This window comes from Chiroxiphia lanceolata, chromosome 3 (genome assembly GCF_009829145.1).
Source record: "Chiroxiphia lanceolata isolate bChiLan1 chromosome 3, bChiLan1.pri, whole genome shotgun sequence".
NCBI classification, from domain to species: domain Eukaryota; kingdom Metazoa; phylum Chordata; class Aves; order Passeriformes; family Pipridae; genus Chiroxiphia; species Chiroxiphia lanceolata.
This window is the reverse complement of record NC_045639.1, coordinates 81,000,711-81,028,041: the sequence shown is the minus strand read 5'-3', so window position 1 is coordinate 81,028,041 and position 27,331 is coordinate 81,000,711. Positions and strand designations below refer to the sequence as shown.

Below are 27,331 nucleotides of genomic sequence, written 5' to 3'. Positions count from 1 at the left end.
GTCAGGGCCGGCGGCTCCCCGGGGCGGCGTGCAGCCTGCGCGGTGCCCCCGGCGGCTCGCCCGCTCCCCGCCTCGAAAAAGCGGCGCGTCCCGTCCTTCCTTCCCCGCCGCGGCCGCCCCCTCTCCGGTCCCGCGGAGCGGCGCGCAGCCCTCGCATCATGGCGGGGCGTGCGGACACGCTGTGGCTGTCCCCGTGGCTGTGGCTGTGGCTGTGGCTGTGGCTGTGCACGGCAGGGCTGTGCGCGGCGGCGGAGCTGCGACTGACCCTGTTGCACACCAACGACGTACACGGGCGGGTGGAGGCGCAGGGCGCGGGGCCGCGGCGCTGTGCGGGGGATGCCCCGGGATGCTTCGGCGGCGTGGCGCGGAGAGCGGCGAGGGTGGCGGCGGAGCGGGCCGCGCACCCCAACGTGCTGCTGCTGGACGCCGGAGACCAGTACCAGGGCACGGTGTGGTTCTCCCGCTTCAAGGGCCGGGAGGCGGTCCACTTCATGAACCTCCTGCGCTACGATGCCATGGTAAAGCGGGCCGGGGGACGGTGAGTGGTGCGGTTGGGGGAGGGCTGCTCCTTCCTTTCCCTTGGGTGCTGGGTCTGTTCCTGCCTTTCCTCGCCCGCTGCCGGTTTTTTGCATTGCCGCCTCTTTGAACGCCTAACGCTGCATCAGAAAATTCTGTAGGTCATGCTAAAATCGTGGCCAAAGGCATCAAGGAGGTAAGCGAGAAGAAGGGAAGTGATGAGTTAGGTGACGGGCTCCCGGCCGAATTAAGTCGTGAGCTGGAAGCCTCACAGGCAGCCACAAACCGGGAGGTGATGACAAGGCTACGCAGAGTGCTGTCTCTTGGGAGAGGCAGGGGCTTGGGACAGGCAGGAGGCTGGACAGGCTCTGTTGGGGAGGGGTTGACAAAACGCGGGAATGACCCCAGGAAAAGCCAGGCGAGAAGTCTGATCTTTGGTGGAGGAGTTAACCCTGCCTGAGGCTCGCAGCCTGTCCGGCTTCCGTCTGGTGGGGAGGGACAGATGGCACATATTGGCAGTGCTGTTTCAAAGGGTGAGGATTTTTAGTTTTCATCAGTCCCTGGTGTCCAGTCCCACCAGAGCTGTGGTCACGACAGGGTGTAAGAGGTTGCGTGCAAGTGGCTCAGAGACTGTAACAGGGCATCGGTGAGGGAGCTCTCTGAGACTGTGCCAGTCCTGTATCTTTACTCTGGTCCAAGTGCTGAGAGAAAGGTAGAATTTGAGGCTTGGATTGGAGGGTGTCACTCCATGCCCTTAAATCTTTTGTCTCAGGGCAGTAGCTTATTTTGCTTGTGTACAACCCCAGAGAGGAGGTGAGAGATTAAAGTTATGTTTGAGAGTGACTGCATTGTAGGGAAAATCTTCTGGGCATATCAGATTCTCTGTCTTCACCTTTTTTTGCTTTCTATGGAAAGGACTGCACTTTACCAGATAAAAATGACTTCACGTGTTTCTTCTTTCTGCCTCAGAACAGCTATGGAAGGGAAAAGCATGCCCCAGTGCACTTTCCTAGGCCAAACATGCTTCATACCAGACAGACAGGTCTGTGAAGGGTACTGCTCCCTGTTCACGTGGCCTAATGAAAGGGTTTTTAATTGTAAATCTAGCATTAACAGAGTTTTTCCTCCCAATGGTGATGGGGAGGAGTATGTGCATTTAGGACTCATCCTCACCAAGAGCTGGGAAGCACTTTATGATTCTGCAGTGTAGAAATAGCTCGAGGTGTTTTTTCTTACATTTCTTCCCAAACCTTTCTGCTGTCTGTCATTTCTCAGCCTTGTGTGTGCTGGTTTAACTGGTTCATGGGCAGCCTGCGAGCCTGTACAGTTTGTGATCATGTCAAAAGAAGAAATTCTTTCAGGCAAAATCAGCAGTGTTGAAATAGTGTTCAGTTTTAGAAACACATTATGTAGGATGCATCTGGTTTAGGATAGACCATGAGATTTTTCATCAGAATAAGCTTTGAAAATAAACCCACACCATACTAGATAGCCAGAGGCTTGTGCTGGATGCTAATGCCTTAGGTGAAGTAGTCAGCCACTTGTTCTCTGTGGAGGTGCTGCTTATTATAACTTGAATAGAAGGGGATAGGATAAATTCTATCATAAGCTATAGAAACTTAAGCACCTTTCTCTGCTACCAAAGAGCCTGAGGACAGATGCTGAGTGTTGAGCAGTGCTGCAGGATTTGTTTGGATTCTTTCATCTGCAGACCATGGTGGCTGAGGGGGCACAGGGAGCAAAGTAAGAGCCACGCTGCAGAAGGGTGAGCTAGTGTTTCTTTAAGCAAAATTTGGTAAGTCACATCCCTAACAGAAGGGGTGGGGATTACAAAAGTATTTGGAAGTGAGATACAGGAGTAGGATTACAAACAGGATGAAGGAGGGAGCATGAATCGTAGAAGTTGCTACAGGATGCAGGCAGGAGCCATAGGAGGATTTATGGCAGCCTGGAAGTGTTAGAGGTTTGCTCCACAAACAGGACAAATTTCCTTTTTCAATTTTGCCTTTTTCTCATTTATGCCTGTTATCACCTCCAGCCTGTTTTCTCCTGTTTAGCTAGTTATTGCCTTCCAAAATTTTTCTTGGCACTAGCCTTGTTTTCTGGTGTAATTAAGACTAAAATCCAATTTAAATACCTCAAAGGCAGTAACTAGAGGGATGATGGAAGTCTTCTAGCTTTACTTTTAAGTTACATCCTTCTGTTAATTTGTATCCTGATTTAGAAATATTTTGAGGCTTGCTTCTTGTGAAAAGGAGGATTATATAATCACATGCTGTGTTCCTGAATATTTCTCTTTAGTCCCCCTTGTGACTTACACTTGCATTGGCCAACGAATTCAGATCTGGTGAAGGGATATTGCACAGGTACAGAATCCAAGAAGCTCTGGGTGTAAGGATAGTTAGTTAGAGTATAGGAACCCAAAATGATCCACAACCTCCTCCCCAAAGGATGAGTTGCATCAAAAATAAAACTATATTATTAGCCACCAGTGATTTCTCATGAACAAGAGACTTTATAACCACCTACACCATGGGAAAACTTTGGATCAAAGCTTGTATCTTAATGGACATGAAATAATCCAAATGCAAGATACAAAGCCAAGAGAAACAAAGCTTCGTAAGTTGGTTCGGTTGTTTGTTTTTTTTTCTCCAAAAAAACTAGTGGCAGTTATATCTAATTCAATTTCTTAATCACTTTGCAATCTTTTTGGTTGGGGTTTAATTGTATATTTAGGAGGACCAGAAGGCATGTGCATCAGCCAAAAGGAAATAGCTTGTTACTATTTTGATATGCTCTACCTGTCCATGGATATCTTTTCAGAACGTCCAGACAGCATTAAAATGAGTGTCATTCTTTTTTCTTTTTCCTAATTCGTATTTTTAACAGCAAATTAGATTGCAATTAGAATACAGTTAGAAATGGAATGTAGTTGGAGAGCATTGTGTCTTCCCAAGTCAGGATTTTCTTGAAGATAGTTCTTGGTTCTTTTGGAAAAGTGCTGCAGCAGCATGCAAACAATTGGGCTCTTTCCCTGGGGTTTGAGTAGTGTTCTCACTAGCTGTCAGCAGGAGCAGTTGATTTCCAATGCAAGTTACTGCTGATGCGGATTTTTTTCCACAGGGCCATTAACTACCTGCCTGTGAGGATAAAAGGAGTCGTGAGTCTTTGGCAGTGTCTTTCTTTTGGGAGAGACAATCAGTTGATCGAAATACTGAGCTTCCTTGCCTGTAGTTGCCTCAGGGGTCTGGTTGGATTTATCCACTTGGTGAATAAAAGTTTGAGCAAGCATGCAGAGGTTGTTTACCTAAGTAGAACAGAACAGTATACAAGCCTTAGATGATGAATGCAACCTTCCCAACTTAATCTCAGAGTGAAATTCTGAGCACATTTTTGCCTAGAAGAGTTGGCACATTTGCTTTAACAGCTCTTATATGCTTTGCTCCAGCTGCCACCTGAAAACTTGTATAGTTATTCTGTACCAAGTTACACTGTTATAATGTTTCTGTAGAGATATCTTTTCATCTTTTCCTTCACTAACACCTAAATATGGTACAAAGTCCTTGAGTGTATTGTGCTTCTGCAAAATGGAGGTTTTGCTGGCTTATCACCAAACTTGCGGGCACAGGCATGTGGCAACTTAGGCTGAGCATGAAAAAGGGGCAGCTAGGAGAAATTTCCCTCAAGATAAGTCCCTTTTCATCTGCTTAACCAACCTGGAACAACTAAATATTCTCATCTGGCTGGCACTACCTTGCTAAGAAATAAACTGGACTGCTCGTTTTCTGTGACAGTCTTGGCACTTCACAGTGCTACGTATGCACATGCCTGTGTGCACACACACCCACTGTGGATTTCTCCCTAACTGATAAATGTTAGAGCTTCCAGTACGTAATGATGTTGATGATATTGAAGTGGTATTTTCTTGTTCCATGTTAATGAACAGAAGAACCTTTACTAAATGCATAATAAATGTGTTTTAAAAACCATAGTCCAAGCACAAAACTCTTAAAACGCACTTTTACTTAAAGATAACAAAACAGTGTAATTGACATTTAACATCTCCTTCGGCATTTAAACAATGTATTTTCCATACACAAAATACATGTTTTCCTTTGTGGTTATTGTTAATCCTCTTTCTTACATCTGCAGGATGAAAAACTAGTGTGTTTTAATCTGGTACATGGTTACAAACACTTAGATAGGTTTTAGATTTTGACTGTATTGATGTAAGAGAGTCTTCAAAGCAAAAACCTAAATCTAAAATATATATAGCATTTCTGTGTTCATGAGAAACAAGACTGTGCTGGTTTAGACAAGTTAGTGTTTTCTTCCCTAGAAATGGACTTTGTTTTCTCAAATGTACCTTGTATACAATTTATGAGACTACTGAGACTGAATATTTGAGGTAGGGTCTCATACTTTCTTCTTGCTTTTTTCAGGCTTTGGGTAACCATGAGTTCGATGAAGGTGTGAGTGGATTATTGGATCCTCTTCTTAAAAATGCTAATTTTACAGTCCTGAGTGGAAATATTAAAGGAAAAACTCCATTAGGGAATGAAATGATGAAATATGTTCATCCTTTTAAAATAGTTCATTTTGACTCAGAATCAGTAGGAATTGTTGGCTACACTACGCAGGAAACTTCTTTTCTTTCACAGCCAGGTATGTTTCCTTTAGTATATGTTTAAATCCTTTGTTACTGTTTTGTTACTTGCCCACTTTTTTGAATCCAAAGATGAATGTTTTCAGCTGAAAAGTGAGAAGTTTGTTGTTTTATCAGTATTTACTTGTATTACTCAACTTTACCTGATTTTTAACCTCAAGAAAGCTTGTTAACATTAATAGCCATTTTCATATAGACCTGGATTATATCTAAGAATAAAAGAAGGTCAATGAGATTGCAAGAGAGCTGTGGGGCCTTTGGGGGTTTTATTGTTTTTTGGGTTTTTAAAGTTATATTCTATGATATTTTGTTGTTATTTATCCATTTAAACAAAAGTTAAGACATGAATACAGCTTGTCTCTAGCATGAGATGCAACATTTCTCTCTGTGTTGAAATTTTGCTTTTGGATACCTCCATGCCCCTATTAAAAACAAGGAGAGCTTCATGTGTGTTTTTGAAGCAAAAGTTGCCCAAGATGTTTTTAGACTCTCAAAATATTTGCAGGCATTAGACTACAGAAGGAACACCCATTCAGCTTTTACCACAATTGCTTCATTCATGAGTAAAATTAGAATTGATGAGGAAAAAGACTTCTCGATTTCTAACTATTTTTTTCCAACATTTCAGGGGTTTTGGTTTGATGAGGGTTTTGTTTGGGTTTGTTTTGGTTTTTTTTTAGTAATATAAAACGATCTACTGGAATGAGAAACACATTTAATTCAGCTGTAGGAGATATGAGTCACTGCCTACTCAAAGCTCAACCCCCTCTGACAAAACCAGACTTTCTTCCCCGGGTTTTGCAGTATGGATGCCCTAAGCACTGGTTTAAAACATTTTCCCAGCAAAAAGGGACTTCATATTATTATTTCTCTTTCCATGTCTTAATAATACAGAAATAGTGCATGGTTTTCCTGACAAAAGGAATGTTCAATACTTTGAGGAAATATTAAAATATAAAACTGTTTCTTCTGTGCTTTTTAGTTCCAATGTTGTAGAAGTGGATGTCTGAGAAGTGGATGTCTGAGATCTGAATAGAATTCTTTATCTCACTTCTGTTTTGCAACAATATGGTTTTGTGTTCCTACTTTTTTTTCCCCCCTCTGATAAAAAAAGAAAATTGATCTGTATTTTGTGTAGGCAATAGAATTTCACCTGTACTTGAGGGCATGATGGTAGATATCATCTGACACCACACTAAGTTTGAATAATAGACAGCCAATATAGTCCTTCATCAGGGATTAATAAAATGTATTGCTGCCCTTCTTCCAAGCAACTCTGTTGGTGTGGTGATATCATCAAATTAACTTTCTTACAAGTAAATGTACTACATGAAAGTCCAGATGGTGTTGGAGTAATTCTATGAAGCATTTGAAGATATTTCCAATAACATTTAGACATCATATCCAACGCCTCAGTATGCTGAGACATTGTGATGGAGATCACAGCTAGAAAAAAAGCAGTGTTAAAAGGGAAGGCTTGTTAGCTCCATAGATGGAGCTGAAACATCCCTAAGCTAAGTATATCCCACTGTGTAACTGAGCAACAAGCAGAGCAAATTCTAACAGCAACAGTTATAGTGATCAGAGTTTTTATAATCTTCTGCTTTGCCTTCTCAGTGTGTGGAGGAACATTTTGGAAGATCTGAAAAGGTGAATTCAGGATATGTTAATGTAGCTCAGTGACTATATATCACCCATGACCTAGCAATCCTTCAGACTGGTAAAATCATGTCAGAGGTGGGTCAGTGGCTAAATAATTATCAACCTAGTTCCTTAATTCAATTAACAAGAGACGTGAATTTTAAATTCAGCACCTTGCTTATCTCTACGCACTTCTTCCAGATGATTCAGTTTTCTCAGCCTTTGTCTACTTTGGCATGCTGTACACTCTCTAGGGCATTCTCAAGGCAAACAGGAAGCTTGAAAATGCTGAAACATGTGAATTCTTACATTATGACTTTCCATGGAAGTATTTTGTGACTGTGATTTCTTCTATTGTTAAATCTTGATAACTTTCACACAACTATGAAATTGGAACTCGTACTTTTCGTAGTCTGATGAAAACATTTATCAAAAGACTTGAACAAAGTCCTTAAATCTCAGTTTTTCTATTGGGAAGGAACAATTAGTCTCTGCTTAAGGTAGTGTTAATGTTACTTTTGGAAACCATAGGGATGGGAAACGCATTTATAGATTACAGCCAGTTGGCAGTTTATCTGAAGTTCTCTGTTTTGCTACATATAGCTATCTCAGCTGAATGCCCAGCCAGTTTTTCCATGTCCTGCAAGAGTTGTGCATAACTTGGCACATAGACAGAGCTGTCTATGTCTTTGCTCTGCACTGGTAATCTCAAGACAATCTTCCTAGTATTTGATGATAGCAGCTCACTTCCTTTAGTTCTGCAATGCTGTTTGCTCCACTGTCTTCTTGTAAAAGGTTGAAACCAAGAGCTGCTTACTCTGTTACCCTAAGGACAGCAAAATATTTACTAAAGCTATCAACTTGGCAGAGTTTTCAAAAACTGAGTTTTAAATTCCATTTATTCCACTTTATTCTGGTTATCTTGCGTAATTTTTTAACATGCAGCCAATTCTTTTTCTTTGTTCATTTGTAGCACAGTTTGGATGCTTTTTCTGAAACTCTACCTCATCTAAAAAGAGAAGAGGATGTAACATCAATTTAATACCTTGAAAGAGAGATGGAATATTGACGTGAGCAATAACTAACTCTTAAATAAGTTAGTTATTTCAATTCAGATTGTTTTGAAAAATGCACAGATGACTGTTAAACAGTATATTGCTTTCTTAGAGAATTGAGAACTGTGTAATTACTCTTACAGTCTCCTGCTGTATAACTTTCAAACCTGCTCGCCCATTTCATCCAGTTACATCAAGTGCTGAGATGATTAGGATACAAAGCTGTGTGAAATGCTATGGCTAAGTCACAGAGAGGGGATGCAAGGAGTCCCTGCGGCCCCAAGCAGAATTCCCTTTTTGAGGGCAAGGTGGACAGCAGACAATTGGTGAGAGGGTGGTTTGGCAGTGGGACTGGGATGACCCACTGCAGCTCTGGTCTGCCTGTGTCCTGCCTTAACAGTCCTGGGAGAGAGATAGGCTTATTGGCATGGGAGAGGTCTTGTTTTTCACCCTCATTATGAAAGTAGGTTGGTTTGGTTTGACATGTTTTCTCTACAACTACTGAAAGGAGGGTGTAGCAAGATGGGGAATAGTCTCTTCTCCTAAATAACGAGTGACCGGACGAGAGGAAATGGCCTCAAGTTGCACACAAGGATGTACAAACTGGGGCTGAAGCCAGGGGTCTCCTTCAGGCAGGAGGAAGAAGACTAGGAGAGAACCAAATGCAGTCTTCCACTGGCATGAGGGGGTTTATAGAGAAGACAGGGACAGACTCTTCACAGAGGGGCATAGAAAGGACAAGAAACAATGGGCTCGAGTAATACCACAGGAAATTATGATGGGATGTAAGGAAAAAATTTGTCATGGTAAGCGCAGTTAAGCCATTAAACAGGTTGCCCAGAGAGATTGTGGAATTTCAGCTTGCTTGGATGAGACCCTGAGCATCCTCATCTGGCTTTGAGTTCATGTTTTGAGTGAGTTTTGGACTACATGGCCCCAGGAGGTCCTTTCCAACCTCAATTAACTTATGACTCTTTAATTCTAAGAAGAGGTCCACAGGAAGAAAATGTGGGGATGCACCACACAATTCACTCTGCAATGTGCAGTACAGATATTCCCTCTGGCAGTAACAGAACTATTCAATGGGTGTGGTGGTGAACCAATTTATGTAACCCTCTTTTATCTCTTCTATTGTAGCAGCTTCCTCCTCATTTCCTGAGACATTTTGCAGTGGATTGTGAATTTGTTTCACTTCTCCCTTTGTTATGAAAATCTTTTGACTTTAAAGGCATATATCAAATGTTTTGATCAAAAAATTCTGCAGGAAGGAGAGGAATTAGGTAGAGGAGAAATTGGTAGAAATGTTACTCAGTTGTCTTCAGCGGAAAGTTTAAGTTTACAGTTGGTTGACTCTGTTCTTAAACTCTATTCTTAAAACTTTGTCAAAGAAATTAGCTTCTTACATAGGAAGTCTTTTTGTGCAAACCAAAACACTGTGCCCAGGATAAAAGCACCTGCTCATCTAGTGCTCGTGTAACTGTTTGTCATGTTACAATAATTTCAGCATGCACAGAAACCTTGCAGAAAGATTGAGAGTCTCCCAACATTGTGGTCTGGAAAAGGTCTCTCCTTTCCAGACTTTCTGTTCTTTTTGTTCTTGTTTGAGGATAGTGTTTCAGATTATGTGCTGTGCTGTATTGGTATTACTGAGAGTGGTTCACATTAGGTGAGATAATTTGTATAAAAAGGCAGTTCAGAGTTAAGTGGAGAACTTTGAAGAAGCTGCTGTTTAAAGCCTCAGGGACGGGGGATAAGGGAAAGAACAAAATGAGTGTGGAGTAAAAAGAAAGAGAGATTTAACTTGGGAGAAGATAGAAGATCTCAAAGAAATGCAGTTTGGGAAGAAAAAAGTTTTACAATAGAATACAATGTTTATGTGCAAACACTGACGTAGTTTCCTTTTTCTACTCAAATAATAAAAGCCATTCAATTTTTGATCTTATATTTGGTGTCACTGAATTTTTCATGGAGTTACAACTTATTTAGTCTATGCAAGTACATACAGCTTGAGCCAGGAATGTTGTGTTAGTCTAAGCACACAGGTGCTCCTGAAAGACTCAAGATCATCTGATCAGGAGTTTGAACCAACTAAGGACATTTGAAAGCCCCTGACATTCAAAGTGCCATTAATTATGCAAACTATTATTTGATATCAACTACTTTTTTTTTAACTAGTAATTGAGGTACTTTATAATTTTTTTATTTTTTTTAAGGGGATGATATAATCTTTGAAGATGAAATTGAAGCATTGCAAGTGCAAGTGAATAAACTTACTGCTATGGGAGTGAACAAAATAATTGCACTAGGACATTCTGGTTTTACCGTGGACAAAAATATTGCCCAAAAAGTGAAAGGAGTGGATGTTGTGATTGGAGGACATACCAACACGTTTCTTTACACAGGTATTTTACTTCTTACTAAAATGTTTCTTCTAAAGCAAAGCTGAAACTGTTTCTCTTTAAACTCTGAGAACTTTCACCAATATTGTTTACTGCTGGCTGCAGTCAGCCAGATTCATAGCTGGTACATATCCATAACTTCCATGGAAGAAACAAATTCAAAACAATCTGTGCACACAAAGTACCATGACTCACTGAAAGGTTCCTTAATGCTGTGGATGTTCAAAGTGAACTATACAAAGTGTGACAGAGGAGCAAAGGTAGTAACACTGATAAATTAATGCTAAACATACTGTACCTGTTTCAAGCTCACACCTGTAATGGACTAAATAAGATGTCTATTTTTAAACTTGTATGTGACTTAACCTGAAAAATCAATCTTAAAAGATTTCCAAAATGGTACCAACATCAGTTTTGTCTAGAATCTGATTCTATATTCATAGGTCTCCGTTACCCTGCCATTAAAACACTTTTCCCAAGTTTCCTCTCTGCGTTTCCGTCCCTCTTTTAATCTCTGAACTTATTCTTCTTTTCTCTAGAGGTAGGTGTCATTCTAGAGATAAACATTGCTGATCTGATTTCTCCTGCAGTAATGCTACTTTAGGTGAAACCTGTAGTCAGCAACTTCCCCAGCACTGCTGCCTTCCCTGTGCCAGTGTGTAAGGACACAAGTACTGTTTTGTTGTTCTGTTTGCTTCAGTTTTTTAAGTTCATTAAATTTAGCAGAAAATTCAATAACTGATTGAGACTATAATGAGAACTTTCTGTAATTTTCAGAAAAATTTCCCAGGGAATAGCACCATGTACCCTAAGAACTTAAACACTTAAAACGTTTACACTGTCCATTGTCCTCTCCTCTCCCTATTGATCTCCTCTCTGTTTCTCATGCCTTTTTTGTCTCATCTGGGCTCTCACCTTTTGTTATCCCACTTGTTAAAAAGAAACAATTGCATGCCACAGTTATACATTAAGCAGATCAGAATACCTCTTTAATTTGACCTAAGGGAATAACCTTGATGACTAAGCTGAAGGCACAAAGCATTTACACACCTACCTGCAAGTAAGAGGTCACGAACACTTTGCATGGGGGTGCAGCAGAGAAGTGGCCAAACTGAAACAAACAACAGGACTGACCATCCTAATATCTTGTCTCTAAGAGTGACCAAAGGGGAAGGGTGAGGGGACTGGCCAAGGCTGTGGAGACACTTTACTCAGATCTGCCCCCACTTCCCACCAGCTTGCATTTTAAGGACTCCCTAAGACAGAAGTGGTGTCTTAATATTTACTAGCTCCACTGAAACTTTTCTTTCCTGAACTTGCCCCATCTCCTCCTAACTACATTCAACTTTCACAACAGCCTGTGGCAGGGCATTCCACCACTGACTTGCACATCCTGCAGAGACCATCTGTGTGCAGTCTGCAATTTTACTGAACTATTTTTGAGATGGGAAAGCCAAGGATACATGCCATATTCGAAGTGTGCATTCATTGTGGATTTACACAGTGGAATTTTTGGCCAATGCCTGTTGAGAGTTTATGCCTCATAGTGGTAGCCATAGTGGGTGTGGTCCAAAGAGGTGGTACTTGCCACAATTTGGAAATTTGATCTGAAGTGCTCCAGGAGTTATCTGAGGTCATATCCTGTCTAGATCTGTAGTTCACGTGCACATCTCTTGTCATCCCAGAGGGTACCCTGTTGTCAGACTGGACTAGGTCAAGCTGTAACATCCCCCCCCCCCTTTGAAGCTGTCCAAGATTCACAAGGCCAGAGAGAGCACACAGCATGAGACTCTGGAGCCTTCGGGATAAAGAGCTCAGCTGGGAGTGAGTTCTGGTCCCTTTTCCAAGGGCTCAACTGTTTTGATAAAAACAAGACTGTCTTACTTTTTTTATTAATACTGGCATGGTAAGAAAAATAAAAAGGAATTAATGTCTGGGGGAGATACACCAAAAAAATATATATATAATTTTTTTTGTCAAAATATGATTTTTGATAGAAAGTGATCTGAGCGTATAATTTTTATTCCAAGTGCTGTGAGGCACATGCTAATCCATTCAGGAGCATCGTGAGTGCATTTGTGAGCCATTCCCTGCTGAGTCAAAGCCATCAGCCAACATTCACAGTGGAATAGCTGTGTCTGTGGAGGTGATTTCCCTGCAGAGTAGAACACTTAAATTGAAGTGTCTCTATATGTGTGTATATTAAGCCTATAAGCTCTCATTTAAATCAAGAGGTGTAAACAATAACTGGCAGTAGAATTTAGGAGGGTGTTTCAGCTTATTCTAAGTGGAGATGTATCAGCTGGTCAGCTCAATGTCAGCTGAATGTCTGTCGTGGAGGTTTAGAGACATATTGCCCATGCCAATTTATTACCTCCACAGAAATATCTTAATGTAAGGGCTTAATGTTGGACTAGTCCAACCTGTCTGTAAGACATTTGCCAATCTCTGGTTTATCCTCAGATTATATGGCAAATGTTGTCTTGACTTGTTCAGGTGTGCCAACACTGGGTTTGTAGAACTTGTTCAAACAGTAATGGTAGTTTGGGGTTGGAGCAGTTTAATTTCTGGTTTTGATCAGAATGGATGCTCTGAAAATGCAGTGTGTTGGCTAAAGCAGGGTAAGAAGTTAGAAAAGTGTTACAGGTTCTTCTGTTACCCAGCATGAGTTTGTGCATTTGTAATGAAACAGCACCTCACACTTTGACTGACATGGGTGCATGAATTCTAGTGCTGTGTTCTTCAGGGATAAGAGGTGCTGAAAGGTCTTTGCATTTCAGAAGAAATACATCTATCTTACAATGGAATAATGTCATAGTGGTAATTAATCCTGCAAGGAAGTATCAGTATCAGAAATTATTTCAGAAAGCAAGAAATAAGTAAGGGTCTGTTCAAGCACTTTACCACGCAGAGCTGATATAAACTAAAATGATGACCAGAAAGAATAACTTTCTCTTTCTAATGCTTTGCTCATTAGATGGCTACAGAATGGCAAGAGATCCAAACCAGTTCCTTTTTCAGTTCCAAAAACCCCAAAGGCACATTTGCATGCATAAAGCCTATAGAGTTCTCATTAGCTACAGGTTTTCTTAAATTCTTCCCAAAATAAATGAATAATTAAGTGGTTCCACCACTCTGTTGTCCAGGCTGAAAGTAGGAAAACTAGTTCTGTGGTAACTTTGGTTCAACTTGCAGTTTACTACAGCCATTCTCCCTGGAGACAAGGAGGGATTAGAGCAAAATATGAATCATATTGGAGTTCTTGAAGGAACATTTGTCATGCTGCTTACCTTAGGATTTCATATTACATAAATCACTGTAAATCGAAGGAAACAAGTTGTTCTGTGAGCAGTGGAAGTAAGGACCCTGCTTTCCTCTGGATCCACATTTTCTATGCCTGCTCCCCCATGCTGCCACCCCACTGGCACTCCAGCTTTCACCAGCAAATGGATGGGAAATGCCACCAACTTTGGGACAGGAGGAAGCAACAGGCTTTGAGAGGGCTCTGTAGTGGGGCCTGCCATGCAGCACGTGATGCCTCTCAGAGCTGCCCAACCTTGGTTCTTCCCTGATAGTGGGGTAGAAATACTGACAGGAATAACAGGAGGGAGATACCACTCGGATTTTACTGTCAAGGAGACAGGGAGAAGGCTGGTACCCTTGAGACAAGAGCTGTGCTGTGTAGGTCTAGCTTTCTTTGCCTCTTCTCCCCACTGTATCGTTTTTAAATCCTGTGGTAACCCGTGCCAGTTGAGCTGAGATAATGCCTTGCTTTAATCCACCAGTTTCCAAGTCCTACATCTAATCACCTTTCAGACTTTGCAGGTTGATAAGAGTTTTAAAACCATGACCATGGAACTCTAATGCTAATGAAGTTTGTTTTTGTGGCTGGTTTGCAGCCTGTCTGAAATTTTGTAGGCTGTTCCATCGAGTGAAAAAAAAAATCGGTTGGCTGTATGCACAAATTCATGCAACTGCTTGTAGGCATTCTGACTGTATATTAACCATAAAAATAGTTCAGACTTTTTCGTATCAAGTCCGATGTATGTTTTACTAAGATTCTCATTTTCTATCTGATGCAGAATAAAGTAGTGTGAAGGCTCAACAAACTTTTCACCCAGAGGCTGGTATGTTTGCATTACTGAGAGTTTTAGATTGCAGTGGTTGGAATGAAAAGTTCCTTTGTTACTGCTGTGACATGATGTCATGGAGGACTGTGCTGTCACACTCAACTTGAAAAACACTGTGGCAGTTATTCCAGTTCATGTCCTGAAAACAAAATTGTCTCTTATGAAATAACTGAACAATCAAATGTGTGCTTGTCATCCAATGCATTCATTGTCATTTCTGCCTAATATCCTATCTGGTTTTTTTAAGGCTGAGAAACATTTGAAATGTCATTCTAATAATTCCTTGAAGTTCTCATAAGCTGAACACTCACTTTACACGCTTGTTCCATGCAGGCACCCCACCCTCTACTGAAGTGCCAGCTGGCCCATATCCATTCATGGTTGACTCAGATGATGGGAGGAAGGTGCCAGTTGTACAAGCTTACGCTTATGGAAAATATCTTGGTTACTTAAATGTTACATTTGACAAGAAAGGAAATGTAGTTGAAGCAGTTGGGAACCCCATTTTGCTGGACAGCAGTATCCCTGAAGGTATGTGGACTAGACATTTGAATTTGCCTGCAGCACTCTGCTACAATTCAAGTCTTGTTATGTTAAAGACAATGTCAAAGAAGAATTCAGCTTTCTTCCTGAGCTTGCTGTTCTCTTCTGTGTAGGGTTCAGCCTGTGTTACAGTTGAATATGCACATATGCAGGGTGTGGTTTTATTTATTTAAAATCCCTGAAAGTCCTTTTGTAGGATTTCAGGTGATACACTACCTTACCATTTTATAGAACCCAGTTTTAGCTAGTCCTGTGATTATGATTTAAAAGATTATGAGGACTAATTTACACTGTTTGCCAGTGGCTTCAAAACAGAGTTTAGTGCAATATGGGAAAGTGGAAATGTTCCAGAAAAAACTTGGAATAGTCTGCCAGTGTGCAAATATAATATACAAACCCATGACTTCCTGTTTTCAGTGCTAAGTGCGTTCAGTGTTTCAGCTCTGAAACATTCAAAGAACTGGGTGGAGGAGATCCTCTTTGTCGCTTTTGTTTGTAATTCTATCTGAGCTCTGCTACCTGTTTCTTTGTCAGCTCTGTAATTACGTGAGGCTGGTTCTCTAGTCTTTGTTTTTTCTCCAGTGTTTGCTGTATGAAGTTCTGAGCTTTTATAAGAGTTTCTAGGTTCTACTTGAGTATTGTAAAATACATCCTTTAAAAATTATCTGTTCACAGATATTTACTGTGTTATTGTCAGAAAGCTATTAATGTAATGAGATGATGTAAAGAGTCTACATTCTCTCTGATGTCGGTAAAAGTAAAAATTCAGATACATCAGTGCTTTCATTTTATAAATGATGCACTTGCTGACACATGTAAGCAAATCGATTAAAACTAATAGCTGATATAAAATAGTTGTGATATCTGTCCGTATATACAAGTATCTTTGTTTTTTTCCTGAAATAATTAAATTTGCACCTGACAGACAGATGTGCATAGAGAATTTATTTCTATAAAGGGTTTATTCCTTGACATTGATGTTGGAACTAGTTTTCCTTTTAGCACAATGTTAAAGGGAGGAAGTTACAAACAGGGAAAAAAATATGATGCCAAATAAAGACCAACCTCACTTGTATATTAAAAATTCTCTCACTTGTCAAGGTAGGTACTAGAAACCCCATCAGTCAGAGGTTAGAACAGGACTGGGCAAAAGTATTTGAAAGTGTTACAGAGGCGATAACCTTGCTGTGGCACAGGACTAGCTTGTTCACTTGATCGTCCCATCTTGCCTTCTCCCTTTACAGGCATTGTTTGAAGGGAATATAGATGTCATTTGATTGAGAATCCTTTAGGGAAAGTGCAACATTTTAGAATCATGAACAGGTTTGTTTGGTTTTTTTCCTAAGGTTTGTATTCACTGAAGTGAGATATGTGTGATGCTTATTTTACACTTGTTTTACTTTATAGATGAACACATTAAAGAAGAAGTGGAAAAATGGAGAGAAAACCTGGGGAATTATTCTAAAGAGATTGGAAAAACTAATGTTTACCTGAATGGTACAAGCCAAGCATGCCGTTTCCAGGAATGTAACATGGGAAATTTGCTTTGTGATGCTGTGGTAAGATGTTTCCACCACAAGTAGCAATTAAGGGGTTAATCTAGTGCTATCAGATGAAATGCTCCCAGCCTCCAAACTATCAGCACATGGGCTCTGTGCTGCTTTTCTATACTGTGACATCTAGCACGACCCTAGAAAGACCTGGCAGAAGCAAGGCTATAATGAATCTTGCTGTATAAAGTAAGGAGCAGTTTATTCTTTATCTATAGCCTCACAAAGAGAACAGTTTGTTAACAGCTGGCTCTGAGGCTGCAGTTTTAAGAGACATGGCATTCTGATCTAAGACCCCATTCCTCAAAAAGGAGAGCTCAGCTCTCCTGCCTCACTCCTGCCCCACTCTGGGCCCCTGTTCATGGCATTTACCCTCTGTCCCTTTCATTACTCACTGGGCTCTGCTGCCACTTTAATGCACAAGCACAGATTAAAAATCTGGGTAGTTTTCTGCCAAGTTGCTGATATGAATTGTCCCTCTGAGAAGCCCAAAAGTTGCCTGCTGAAGCAAAGCGGGGGGAAAGGCCATACACACAGCCAGGCACAGAACACCCCAGCCCAGAAGGAGCCACCAGCCCCTGCAGCATTCTGCCAGGTACCGCTGGACTCCCACAGTCCCGGAACACCAGAAAGTCTCTTTACGAGAAGTCACTTCCAGTTTTTAAACTACGTGGGTTTGATTGCTTTGCTGCCCTGCATCAGCACCATTTCCTTTGGGTGTTTCAGGGAAAAACATTCACTAATGTGAAATTTTCCAGAAAATGAGCTTTGCCATAAATGTCCTGCAGTATTGCCACAAAGTCAAGGGTCAATTAATAATCATAAGTTTTCATTTAGATATGTCCCCAAAGCTATTTATCCAGTCCTTGTGATTGTTTTAATTGTAATCCTTCAAATATTTCTCAGTTCAAGGACTAATTTCCAAATCAGATTAATATTTGGGAATTCTGCGTGTAGTTCTACTAGAATTGCAGCACCTTGCTTTTTCTTTCTGCTAGACTTTAAAATATTTTTATTTGAAAAAATGTGAACAAATGTCTTGGCCTTTTTCCAGCTTAAGGAAATTAACTCTGAAATCTTTCAGAAGTCTGTAGAATTTCGTGCCATACATTTTTTCTTAGGGGACGTCAAATTCTACTTTAGTTAAATCCATGTCTCTAGACAACCACCTGCAATCATCAGGATACATTAGATGTCTCTTGATAGATACACTGATGTTTCTTCACGTCCTTTGCCTTACCAAGGCAAGTTCTACACTTGCTTTCCTGTCTGCTGACATGGGTTCAGGGGTATGAAGGTAAAAAACAGACCCTCCTGGTCCACAACCTCTAATATTTAGAGTTGTCCTGAGAAAGTGAGAGATTGAGAATTGTAGAGGGCTGATTGAATGTTTGTTCTAGATCAAAACAGAGATCCATTTAGTTCAATGATGCGTCTCCAGCAGTAGCCCCAAATCTCAGAATAAAAGGTTGATAGGCCCAGGCATTTTACGAAGGACTTTAAAGGAACTCAAATGTGAAAAGGTTGTGAAATTTGTAACAGCACTGTGTGAGCTCTTCTTTTAAATTGCCTCTGCTCAGGGCTGGGAAGTTGCAATCCATTCTTTGATTATGAGTTATAAATGTTAGCATGGATGTGGCCTCAGGGAATATCTTTAATGACTAAGCTGAAGGCACAAAGCATTTACACACCTGCAAGCCAGAGATTACAAACACTTTGCCTAGGGGTGCAGCAGAGAAGTGGCCCACCACCAACAAATGACAGGATCATCCATCCCAATGTTTTGTCTCCAAGAGTGACTGAGTGAGGATGGTGGGAGAAGAGCATACTCCTGGACAAACCTGTGGAGTTGCTGTACTCAGATCTGCCTGTGTCTCCCACCAGCTTGCAGCTCAGGGATTCCCCAAGACAGAAGTGCTCTCTTGATATTTACTAGCTCAACTGTAACTTCTCCAAATTTGCCCCATCTCCCTTTGCCTTCCTTCAGCCTTCACAACAGCTGGCAGCAGGGTGTTCCACCACTGACCTGCACATCCTGCAGGGACCTTGGTCTTGTCGGTGTGCAGCCTGCTGCTTCCCACTGGCTGGAGAACTGCTGGAGGTCAAGTGGTCCTTGCACTGGAACACTTGGTCCCTGTCCACCCTCACATCACTCCTGACTTTATAGGCTTCTCAAATATTTCCTTCTGTTATCTCTTTACCAGGTCAGACTGTCCAAGCCTACATTCATCATTCTACGTTCAGAAGCTTTTCCGTGTCTTTGACCATCCTCATTACCCTCTTCAAATCTTTCTTAGTTTTTTATCACTTTTGAAACAAGAAAACACACAGATTACTATCCATCCTCCACGTCTTCTTCATTGTATAGGCTTCTGTCATGTGCTTCCTGTATTTCTCTCTCTCTGAGACTGAAGAGTCATGACTATAGTCACCGCTGTACGGAAACCAGTCAATCCCTTCCATTATCCTAATTTATTTTCTCAGCCTTTTCCTGTTCTGCTCAGTCATATCTGAGAATTGACACCATAGGCTTATCATCCTTATGCAGCTGCATGAATACCTGGTCTCCACTTTCTTTACCACTTAGGATGTCACAAGCAAATATTATCCTGTTCTTGTATTTCGCCAGAGCCTTGCCACCATTGGAGATGTTGCTGTGCAGAGACTTTCTGATCTCCTATGCCTGTTTCCTGTTCCTCCACTGTTCTACGTGCCAAGACCATTCCAAATGTTAAAAGCCAACCATAGAGAAGCCGAAAAACTTAATTCCCTGCAACATATGAGAACTAGGTTAATTTATGCTTCTCCTATGTGTTTTTAATGTACACTAATGTTTAAGGTCCTCTTCCCTTCTCAATTCTCCAAATATGCTTAAATCATTTGTCTTTATTACAGTCATTGGAATCAAAAAATCACTTTTCCTTTGTTCAGCTGGCCTGCCCTGGCCGTGATATAGACACACAGACTAGGGGAGAGTTTTAAAAAGCAAAATACTTATTTGGGTTTTTTAATAACTGTTTTACAATGGTGCTGAAGTTAACGTCAAAGATATAAAACCTTTCTATCTCTTTTCAGTCTCAAATTTTATTTGGTGTAAATTTCCAGAGCTTAGAGTAAGTGAAGATAAAATCAGTTCATACGTTTTCCTTTGGTAGCTTTATGAAAATGTTGGGCGTCCAGATAAAAAATCATGGAACCACGTTTCAATATGCATCCTGAATGGAGGTGGGATACGGTCACCCATTGATGAACAGAGCACTAATGGTACGTAAAATTACAAGATGAATGGCAACTTTATCAGCAGAAGGAATCAAGTTATGCCTGCCTGGACACAGTTTTAGTTATGGCCTTGCTCCAATGGGATTAGCAGAGCATTTGGAAGTGTTTTCAAACTTTCTCAAATGGTTATACATCATTAGAGCACAACTGCACTCAGGCTGACATTGATAGAAGTCTCTAGCATTGTTTGTACACAATGCTTTTTAAAATTTCCCTTTCTCTTTGCTGCCTTGGAATAAAGAAAGACCTCCTACTGTACAGGGTCATCCAGTATGGTTGCTGGGAGCCTTCTGTAGTCTGCTGTAGAGTAAGTAAATTCTGGGTTTTTCTGAATGCTAAGGTTTTAACACTCTTTATTTTCCTGATACCACATAAATGAAACCTGAAAACAAAAGCTTTTTCAGTTTAGCTAAATCTTTCTGTAGGACTACTTCAGTAAATCTCAATCAATTGGAAAAATTGGCCTGACCTAGTAGGAAAAGCTGTGTTTCTTCATCTTAGGTTGGTAGTTTGTCATCTCTTTTAGTAGTATTGTTTGAATAGCAAAACATGCACTTACATCAAACTCTGATTTATTGGTCTTGATACTTACTGGATGATAAAAGATGCAGGTTCTTTGGGATATGATATATATGATTCTCACCTCTGCCTGCCCTCATTTTCTTAAATTGCATTTGCCATGTTCCTTGTCAAAAACTTACTGTTAAACAATTCTAAAATAATTCTGTAAACACATAAACAAACAAGCAAGAAGTAAACAAAGTCTCCTTCCCCCAGGTAGCATAACTGTGGAAGATTTGCTGTCTGTTTTGCCATTTGGAGGTCGTTTTGATATGGTAAGGGTAAAAGGCTCCACTCTGAAAGAAGCTTTTGAGCACAGTGTGCATAGATACGGAAGAGGAAGTGGAGAGCTGCTGCAGGTTGGAGGTACGTTTTCTTCTTTTCTGTTCTGGTTTTCCAAACCAGCTATCCCTCCTGTTAGCCTTGTTTATTACAGCTGGGAGCCTCTTTTTAAGAATGGAAGTCAAGCTGGCCATATATCTTAGCTCTGTGTCTTGTACATGCTGGCCAGCTAACACTGTTTATCCTGTGTATGTTTAACTGAGACACTGCAGCAGACACTACAGGCCACCTCTGTTCCCTTCAGCAGAGACAGTGTTCCCAAGCTGGTTCCTGAACTTCTAATGACATCAGTTTAACACTTCAGTTAACTAGAGGAAGATATAATTTAGTGTAGCTTTAACACAGAAATAGCTACAACAAGCTCCAGTTTTCAGTTCTTCACTGGCAGCTTACCTGAAACCTCAGACTGGATGGTTGTGCCAGTTATTGCCAAATGTCAGTTTACCAAAATAATTTTGTGCAATTCTCTAATGATTGCTGACAGTTTCAGAGTTTGTCCAAGTGGCTATGGAAATGCTCCAGTGAATTACTAAATATTTTATGAATGACCAGTTAATATTGAAAACCTACTTATTTCTTGAATTGCAGCTCTCTGTATGTTTACCCAGATGCGTACCAGGCTACAGTCATATTTATTCCTGGTCTCTCTGTGATGCAATGTAGATTTTATTGTTTATATAACAGAAAAGCTAAACTTCAAGGGCAGGGGCCAATACATTCCTCCCCCCCAATGCCTCTCCCCCCACACCCCCACCATGTGATCTAGAACCATCATGTGCCACAGATACAACCCATGTCTGGCACTCTCACCAGTAAGTTACCACATTTTTAGATACCACTAAGGTAAAGCAAGTTTTGCTTGCTGCCTCCTTACAGAAAGAGAGGACAATCAGTAGCTCTGGAAAGGGTTCAGGACAGAAGATCCAGAGCAGGAAGAGAGCCAGGGTTGGAAGAGCCTCTGTGCTTTGGATGAGCTTTAGTGACTTCCTGATCTGCAGATTCTTGGCAATGCTGATCTGGGGGCCTGGCTCTCCCCAAGCTTTGATCAAGGAAGGCTCACAACTAGAAATGTTGCTTCTCCTACAGCGAGCAGAAACCGCAAAGTAAAGCCCTGGCCTGGCTTTCTATTTTCAGTACAGTACCCATTACCCATAACAGCCACCAGGTTAGGCTGGCTGGCTGGCTTTAAAAAAAGTAATTTCAGCCAACGAGCCAGGGGAATGAGAAAGCATGTGACTACAGAAATAAGGGAAGGTATTTTTATCTTGCAGTATCTTAATCCCATGACTAGTAATTTCCTTCTGTGGAGTAGTGATGAGAACAGACAAGTAACTGAGGTGAGACAGTGCTTCAGCAATTCTTATTCTCTTGAATTTTCTTGTATAAAAGTTGAGTAGTGTGCAAAGAAATAGAGCATTAACTGGTGCAATTCAGAGCAATACAACCTCTCAGTCACAGAAACTAATGCAAAGAATCAGCTAAAGATGAGGGAGGGTGCTGCTTCTAGCCCTATATGTTCAATAGGCACTGCAAAAAGTGACATCCCAACGTGTATTTTTGCAGGTATCCATGTGGTCTATGATCTTTCCAGAGCCCCAGGAAGCAGAGTTGTTAGCTTAGAAGTGCTTTGCACAGCCTGCCGAGTCCCATCCTACATCCCACTCCACATGGATGAAATATACAATGTGACTCTTCCATCCTATATGTTATTTGGAGGAGATGGCTATCATATGCTGAAAGACAAAAATATGGGATACAGCAAAGGTAAGTGGGATGCAGTAAAGGTCAGTATGGGCACTAATAGAGTAGCAGACAAACAATTCTTAAAAGTTAAAAGATCTTTCTATAGTATTAGTCTCAGACTTCTTGCCTTTACTGGATTAAATTTGCTTCTAATCTGACAGCTCTGGTTTTGGTTGTAGCCAGCAACTTTTTTAACTTTTTCAGTTAAATCACAAGTTTCAAAGTGAAACTAAGCCTTACCAATACAGCAGTGCTCAAAGAGCACTTCTAAGATCATGATAAACCACAAAAGAAGCAAAAAATGCACCAAGGAGAATACATCTTATTGCGTACTGCCTTGTACTGCCTGTGCATTTGTACTCGTTACTGAACAATAAATCAAAGAGAAAGGTTCTTTAGACCTTGAATTTCCACTGTATACAAATATTCAGAAAGACAGAATCATCACCTCTACTGCTGAAGGACACGCAGCTCAGGCGAGCAACACAGAGTGAGGGGAAAGATGACAACCTGCTCTGCAGGAATTAACCTGCCCATGCGGAACCAGTGGGATTCTCCCGAGTCCTGCAGGCAGCAGTATGCAAGGTGCTACAGACATCATGCCAGAGAGGTAAAAAGGAAGTGTTAAGGTCCCCTAAAGTTGCATGTGAAGTGTTAGAAATTCAGCATTTGTACAACCGACATGTCCATCTTTGATAAAGACAAACTAAAATGTTGAGATTACAAGAATGTAATGCTGTGTTAAAAAAAAAACAAAACCAATGTTCTAAGATCACACCTACATTTTGGCAAACTTTAATTTTGTATGTCTTGCTTCTGGATGATAAAAACACTCTTTTACCTCAAAAAATATTCCTTTTGGACCTTTGTTATAGACTAGTTTTTTATTTCTGCAGGTATTTCAATTTAAAATCAATTCTCACAGGTAGGACTGGTATTTTAAATCAAGTTCAGCCTACAGCTTGTAAATTTGGAGAGGCTGTAATTTTCAGTAAATATCCATGTATGCAGAAATAAATACCCAAAGAGATAAATCATTAGGAATAATGAAAGGGAACAACTTGTAAGGTTCTTGTAAAGTCTTTCAGTATAGCAAGAGGGTAAAACTGTAACTATTGTTAAGACTGAGGACTACACTGTAGGATTGTAAGAGCTTGGATCAGAAGGGGCTTGTGACATTGCTAGCAGCAGTTACTGAAGAGGGTCTTCCACTGCATAAACTCCACGTTATACTTTGTGTGCACACAGCAGCGCACAGACTAGAAATTCCTCTGAAAAAAGTAAAGTTAAATTTGAGAAGGTATAAATGATAGCTTTGCCAGGTCTACAGCCCTCTACCCAAACAGGTAGGGCACTATCTCCATCTACCTAAAACTGACTGGAAATTAGCATTGTAACAGATACAAAACAAGACAGACAATGCAATGAGAAGTTTTTTGGTTTTTTGTATTTGGTAAAATACAAGTTGGTACCAAAAATTCTGGCTACAAACCACCACAGATGATTTTCTGTGCATAAGAAACAACTCCCCACACCCCTAAGCTGCCTCAATGTGTACTGATTAAGCATTGCGAGCCATAGAAGACAGTTTAAAACTTGAGCTAAAACTGCAATTTTAGACAGGTTCTTAAAGAACTTTTAAAGAGCTTGGCTGCTGCAGAGAACACTTTTTTATATGTTTGTTTGTTTAGGTGAACCTGATATTGAGGTTGTTTCCCGCTACCTACAAAGAATGGAGAGAGTTTACCCAGCAGTTGAAGGTCGAATAAAGTTTTCTTCTGGAAGTCTTCACAAAGCAAGTCTTACCCTGATCTCTGTATTGTTCACTGCAACATTCTTGCACACTTGATTATTGCTCTCTATGTGTTTGTTTGGAGGAAGAAAGGAGGAGAAATGATGCTGATGAAGCAAAAAGAGAACTGTTCTCTTTCCTCTTTTCTTACACCTTACAATGAATGAGCAGTGAGGTTGCTGCATGTTAGCAGTAAGCAGCCCAATCCATTGTCTTTTATCTGGTAGTGCATCAAAGCACTCTGTGCAGAGCAGGGGGCAGAATTCATGCCTTTTCTTGGTTTGAATCAGCAGGTACCTGCAATTCGGTTTGAGGTTTTAAGAAGCGAAGTGCCAGTGAATACCTACTGCTCAATCATAAAGCAATGACAAATTGTAATGGGGTATTTTTAAATTGTCAAATCCTTTTAGATGCCTTAGATAGTGAGTTAAGAACCTGATTCCAGTAAGGCAAACAAACTTCTTAGAAATGGATTTATTATAGGTGTATATTCCTTTCTTTGATCTCCACTCAGGGTTAAAGTATTCAAACCTAATATTTCTACTTTGCTTCCAGTCATATTTATCATACCTACACCAATATCTGAAAGAGCTGGATTAAAGTCAGTGCCATTAAAATCATGAGGCCCATTTAACATGCAATTTTAAAAAGTTTGTTTTACTTTTGAAGATGCAGCATCTCACTTATGTTTTCCATTAATAAACGATGCAATGAAAGCTTGATTTTGATAAATTTTAACAAATTGAGTATTCTTCATTCTTTAATATGACCAGTTTGGGGACTGTGTCTAGAGCAAAAACACAATCTATGACTGTGTTTCATATAAATATGCTCGATTTTTTACCTTTTCCAAAGAACAAAGCACAGGACTCCTGCCTCTTACTCTGTATCACCAACATTCCCAGAGAATGTCAGATAGAGGCATTGACTCCTGCAGCACTGTGGCATCCTTTGGAAATAGCCAGGTAATGGGGCTTTTTACAGCATAACCTGTCTTTATGATAACTGTGGTTATACCTCAAAAGACCATCTCTTCTATGGGAAGGCTGTGTTTAAAAAAATACAGTTGTAAATACAGGCTAATGAGTATGAAATCAAAAATCAGACTAAATGCTAAGTGTACACTTCTGATGCTTTATCAAGAAGTGATTGATTATAAATGAATGCAAACAACCATTATTTTTCTAAGTTCATTCACATTGGGATTTTTGCCATCAATGTGTTTTCATGTTGTTCAATGCTATTTTAAACTGATTATCAGTGTTTTAAATAAACCTGCTTTGTTTTTCTGGAAAGCTCACTACACTCTTTTTCAACCCTGAAGCTACTTGGCTCTTAAATTCACTGCACCTGCAGATTTCAAGGAGAAGGTGTGCTAAGATAAACACTAAGTATATTTAAATTTCAAGATCTCATTCATTTTGACATACATTGAGAGGCTGTGTATGAAAAGCTCTGGACTACACAGCTGCAACATGACACAAACGATGACTGACCTTTACACACAACTTCTTATGCCCTGGCATTGATGGTTTGCCAATACCAGCCCTTAAGAATAGTTAATTTAGAAAATGGTCTTACCCAAATCAACATAAAACCAGTAACAGAGAGGGCACTTATGGACCAAACTGTACCTGCACACCAATTTTTAGAGTTGTAACAACTCCTTTGGCATAGCCAGAAAGAAGAGAAATAACAATTTTACCTTCCTTTGACAAAGAGAAGGAAAAGGTTTGCAGTACTAATACAGACAGATAGCACAAACTGTATTGACAAAGAACACCAATGCTGCATTAGATTGGTTGGTTTGTAGTGAAGGAGAAAATGGGTGTTGTCTGAAAATAAAAACTGAGGAATGCCTATTAAAGTATTGCTGTATTGGTCTGTGAGTAAAACTTGTTAAAAATCCACACATGAAAGTCCATTTCAAAGTCTCTTTTATAAAGGCTGGGCCAACAAATTAAGATTTACAGGAAAAATCTTCCACCCAATTTTATAGAATAAATTTTTAAAAAAAGTTGTGAACAGACTTGCATCCTGGGATGCCAGATGTCAGGTAATCCCAGGTAAGAAACTGCAGAAAAATAAAGGCTAAGGTAAAAGTCAAAACTACTTTTCACACCCATTATTACTTTAAGAATGCTTTAGATTTGAAGGTCATGTATTAAACAGACTAAATTACATGTTATTTTCCATGCTCACAGAGAGCATAAAGGCCAAAGATAGTTCTGAGATTGTTTGTATGCAACAGATTCAATCACATAATTTCGTTTTTTTTAAAAAATAGTAAGATTTGTTAAGACAGCTAAAAATAACGTAATGAGAGCATTCTACAGCTTCTTCCAAACATTTTTTCTACATATCCTTTAAGGAAGACATCCAGTAATTGCTCTTTTGGTAAAGCATAAGTTGGCTGATCTCTGAGCTGTTTTATTTGATGTCATCCTGTAATTTCACACATGGAGAGATCTGGGGGAAATTAATTTGACTTTTACTGGTAACAGCTAAAACAAATTTTAAACAGAAAGTACAAATATTTTATTTACTTGCAACTGATATTAAATTTTTATGTCTTTATTGAATAAAGATATTTTTTAGAACTTAAATTTTATGGTATTTACAAGAAAATATACAAGGCAAGGTTAAAATGTCACATGTCCATTACAAAAGTGCACAGCAGATGCTACTGGGTGTCCAGCAAGGTCCCTTCACTCACATCCAACTTGACACGGAGCTCATTTCCTTCGGACCCTGTTAAACAATAAGGGCGAAAAAATTTACTTTCTAGGTTTGAAAACGCATATTTACATAGAAAAGACTGAACTGAGCTGCAATCATTAATGGTATTTGAAAACATCCGCTTGAAACCAGAGTTAAGAGAAAGGACGGCTACTGGGTTTTAATACTATTTGTCAAAATAGGTATTTTCTTTTCCCTCTGGAAGTTCCACCTCTCCCACTCCTAACTGCTAAATACAGTTTTCTTAACAGAGCAATTTTCTGCTCTGGAAATGGTAGTGGAGCGATGTTTTTTCAAGTGGATTTCTTTCCTTCCTCTGCTAGGAATGCTTCTCCCCTCTCAGCTGTCCTTTTCCTTGCATCCTGTCTGACGGAC

General features: G+C 40.2%; 2 protein-coding genes across 7 annotated transcripts in view; one reads left to right on the top strand and one right to left on the bottom strand.

The window, feature by feature from the left end:
* On the top strand, positions 1–26,146 carry NT5E (5'-nucleotidase ecto). 3 transcript variants are annotated; one of them, XM_032683633.1, is made up of 9 exons: positions 5–518; positions 4,959–5,181; positions 10,092–10,280; positions 14,741–14,938; positions 16,358–16,509; positions 19,656–19,764; positions 20,557–20,706; positions 22,246–22,446; positions 24,117–26,146. In XM_032683633.1, exons 1-9 carry the CDS (start codon positions 159–161, stop codon positions 24,272–24,274), a joined length of 1,740 nt encoding a protein of 579 aa, XP_032539524.1. In that variant the 5' UTR covers positions 5–158; the 3' UTR covers positions 24,275–26,146. The 3 variants fall into 3 exon arrangements, with proteins under 3 accessions (XP_032539526.1, XP_032539524.1, XP_032539525.1); XM_032683634.1 differs by having other exon boundaries at positions 323–538; XM_032683635.1 differs by lacking the exon at positions 14,741–14,938 and having other exon boundaries at positions 1–518.
* A 612-nt stretch (positions 26,147–26,758) lies between these two features.
* The window catches only part of SNX14 (sorting nexin 14), a 49,724-nt gene continuing 49,151 nt past the window's right edge, over positions 26,759–27,331 (bottom strand). Inside the window, exon 28 of one of the 4 annotated variants that reach the window (XM_032683626.1) lies at positions 26,759–26,968. In XM_032683626.1, the coding sequence (XP_032539517.1) occupies positions 26,930–26,968 (39 nt within the window). In that variant the 3' untranslated portion in view covers positions 26,759–26,929. The remainder of the gene's footprint in view (positions 26,969–27,331) is intronic. The other 3 variants (XM_032683624.1, XM_032683627.1, XM_032683625.1) reach the window with 3 other exon arrangements.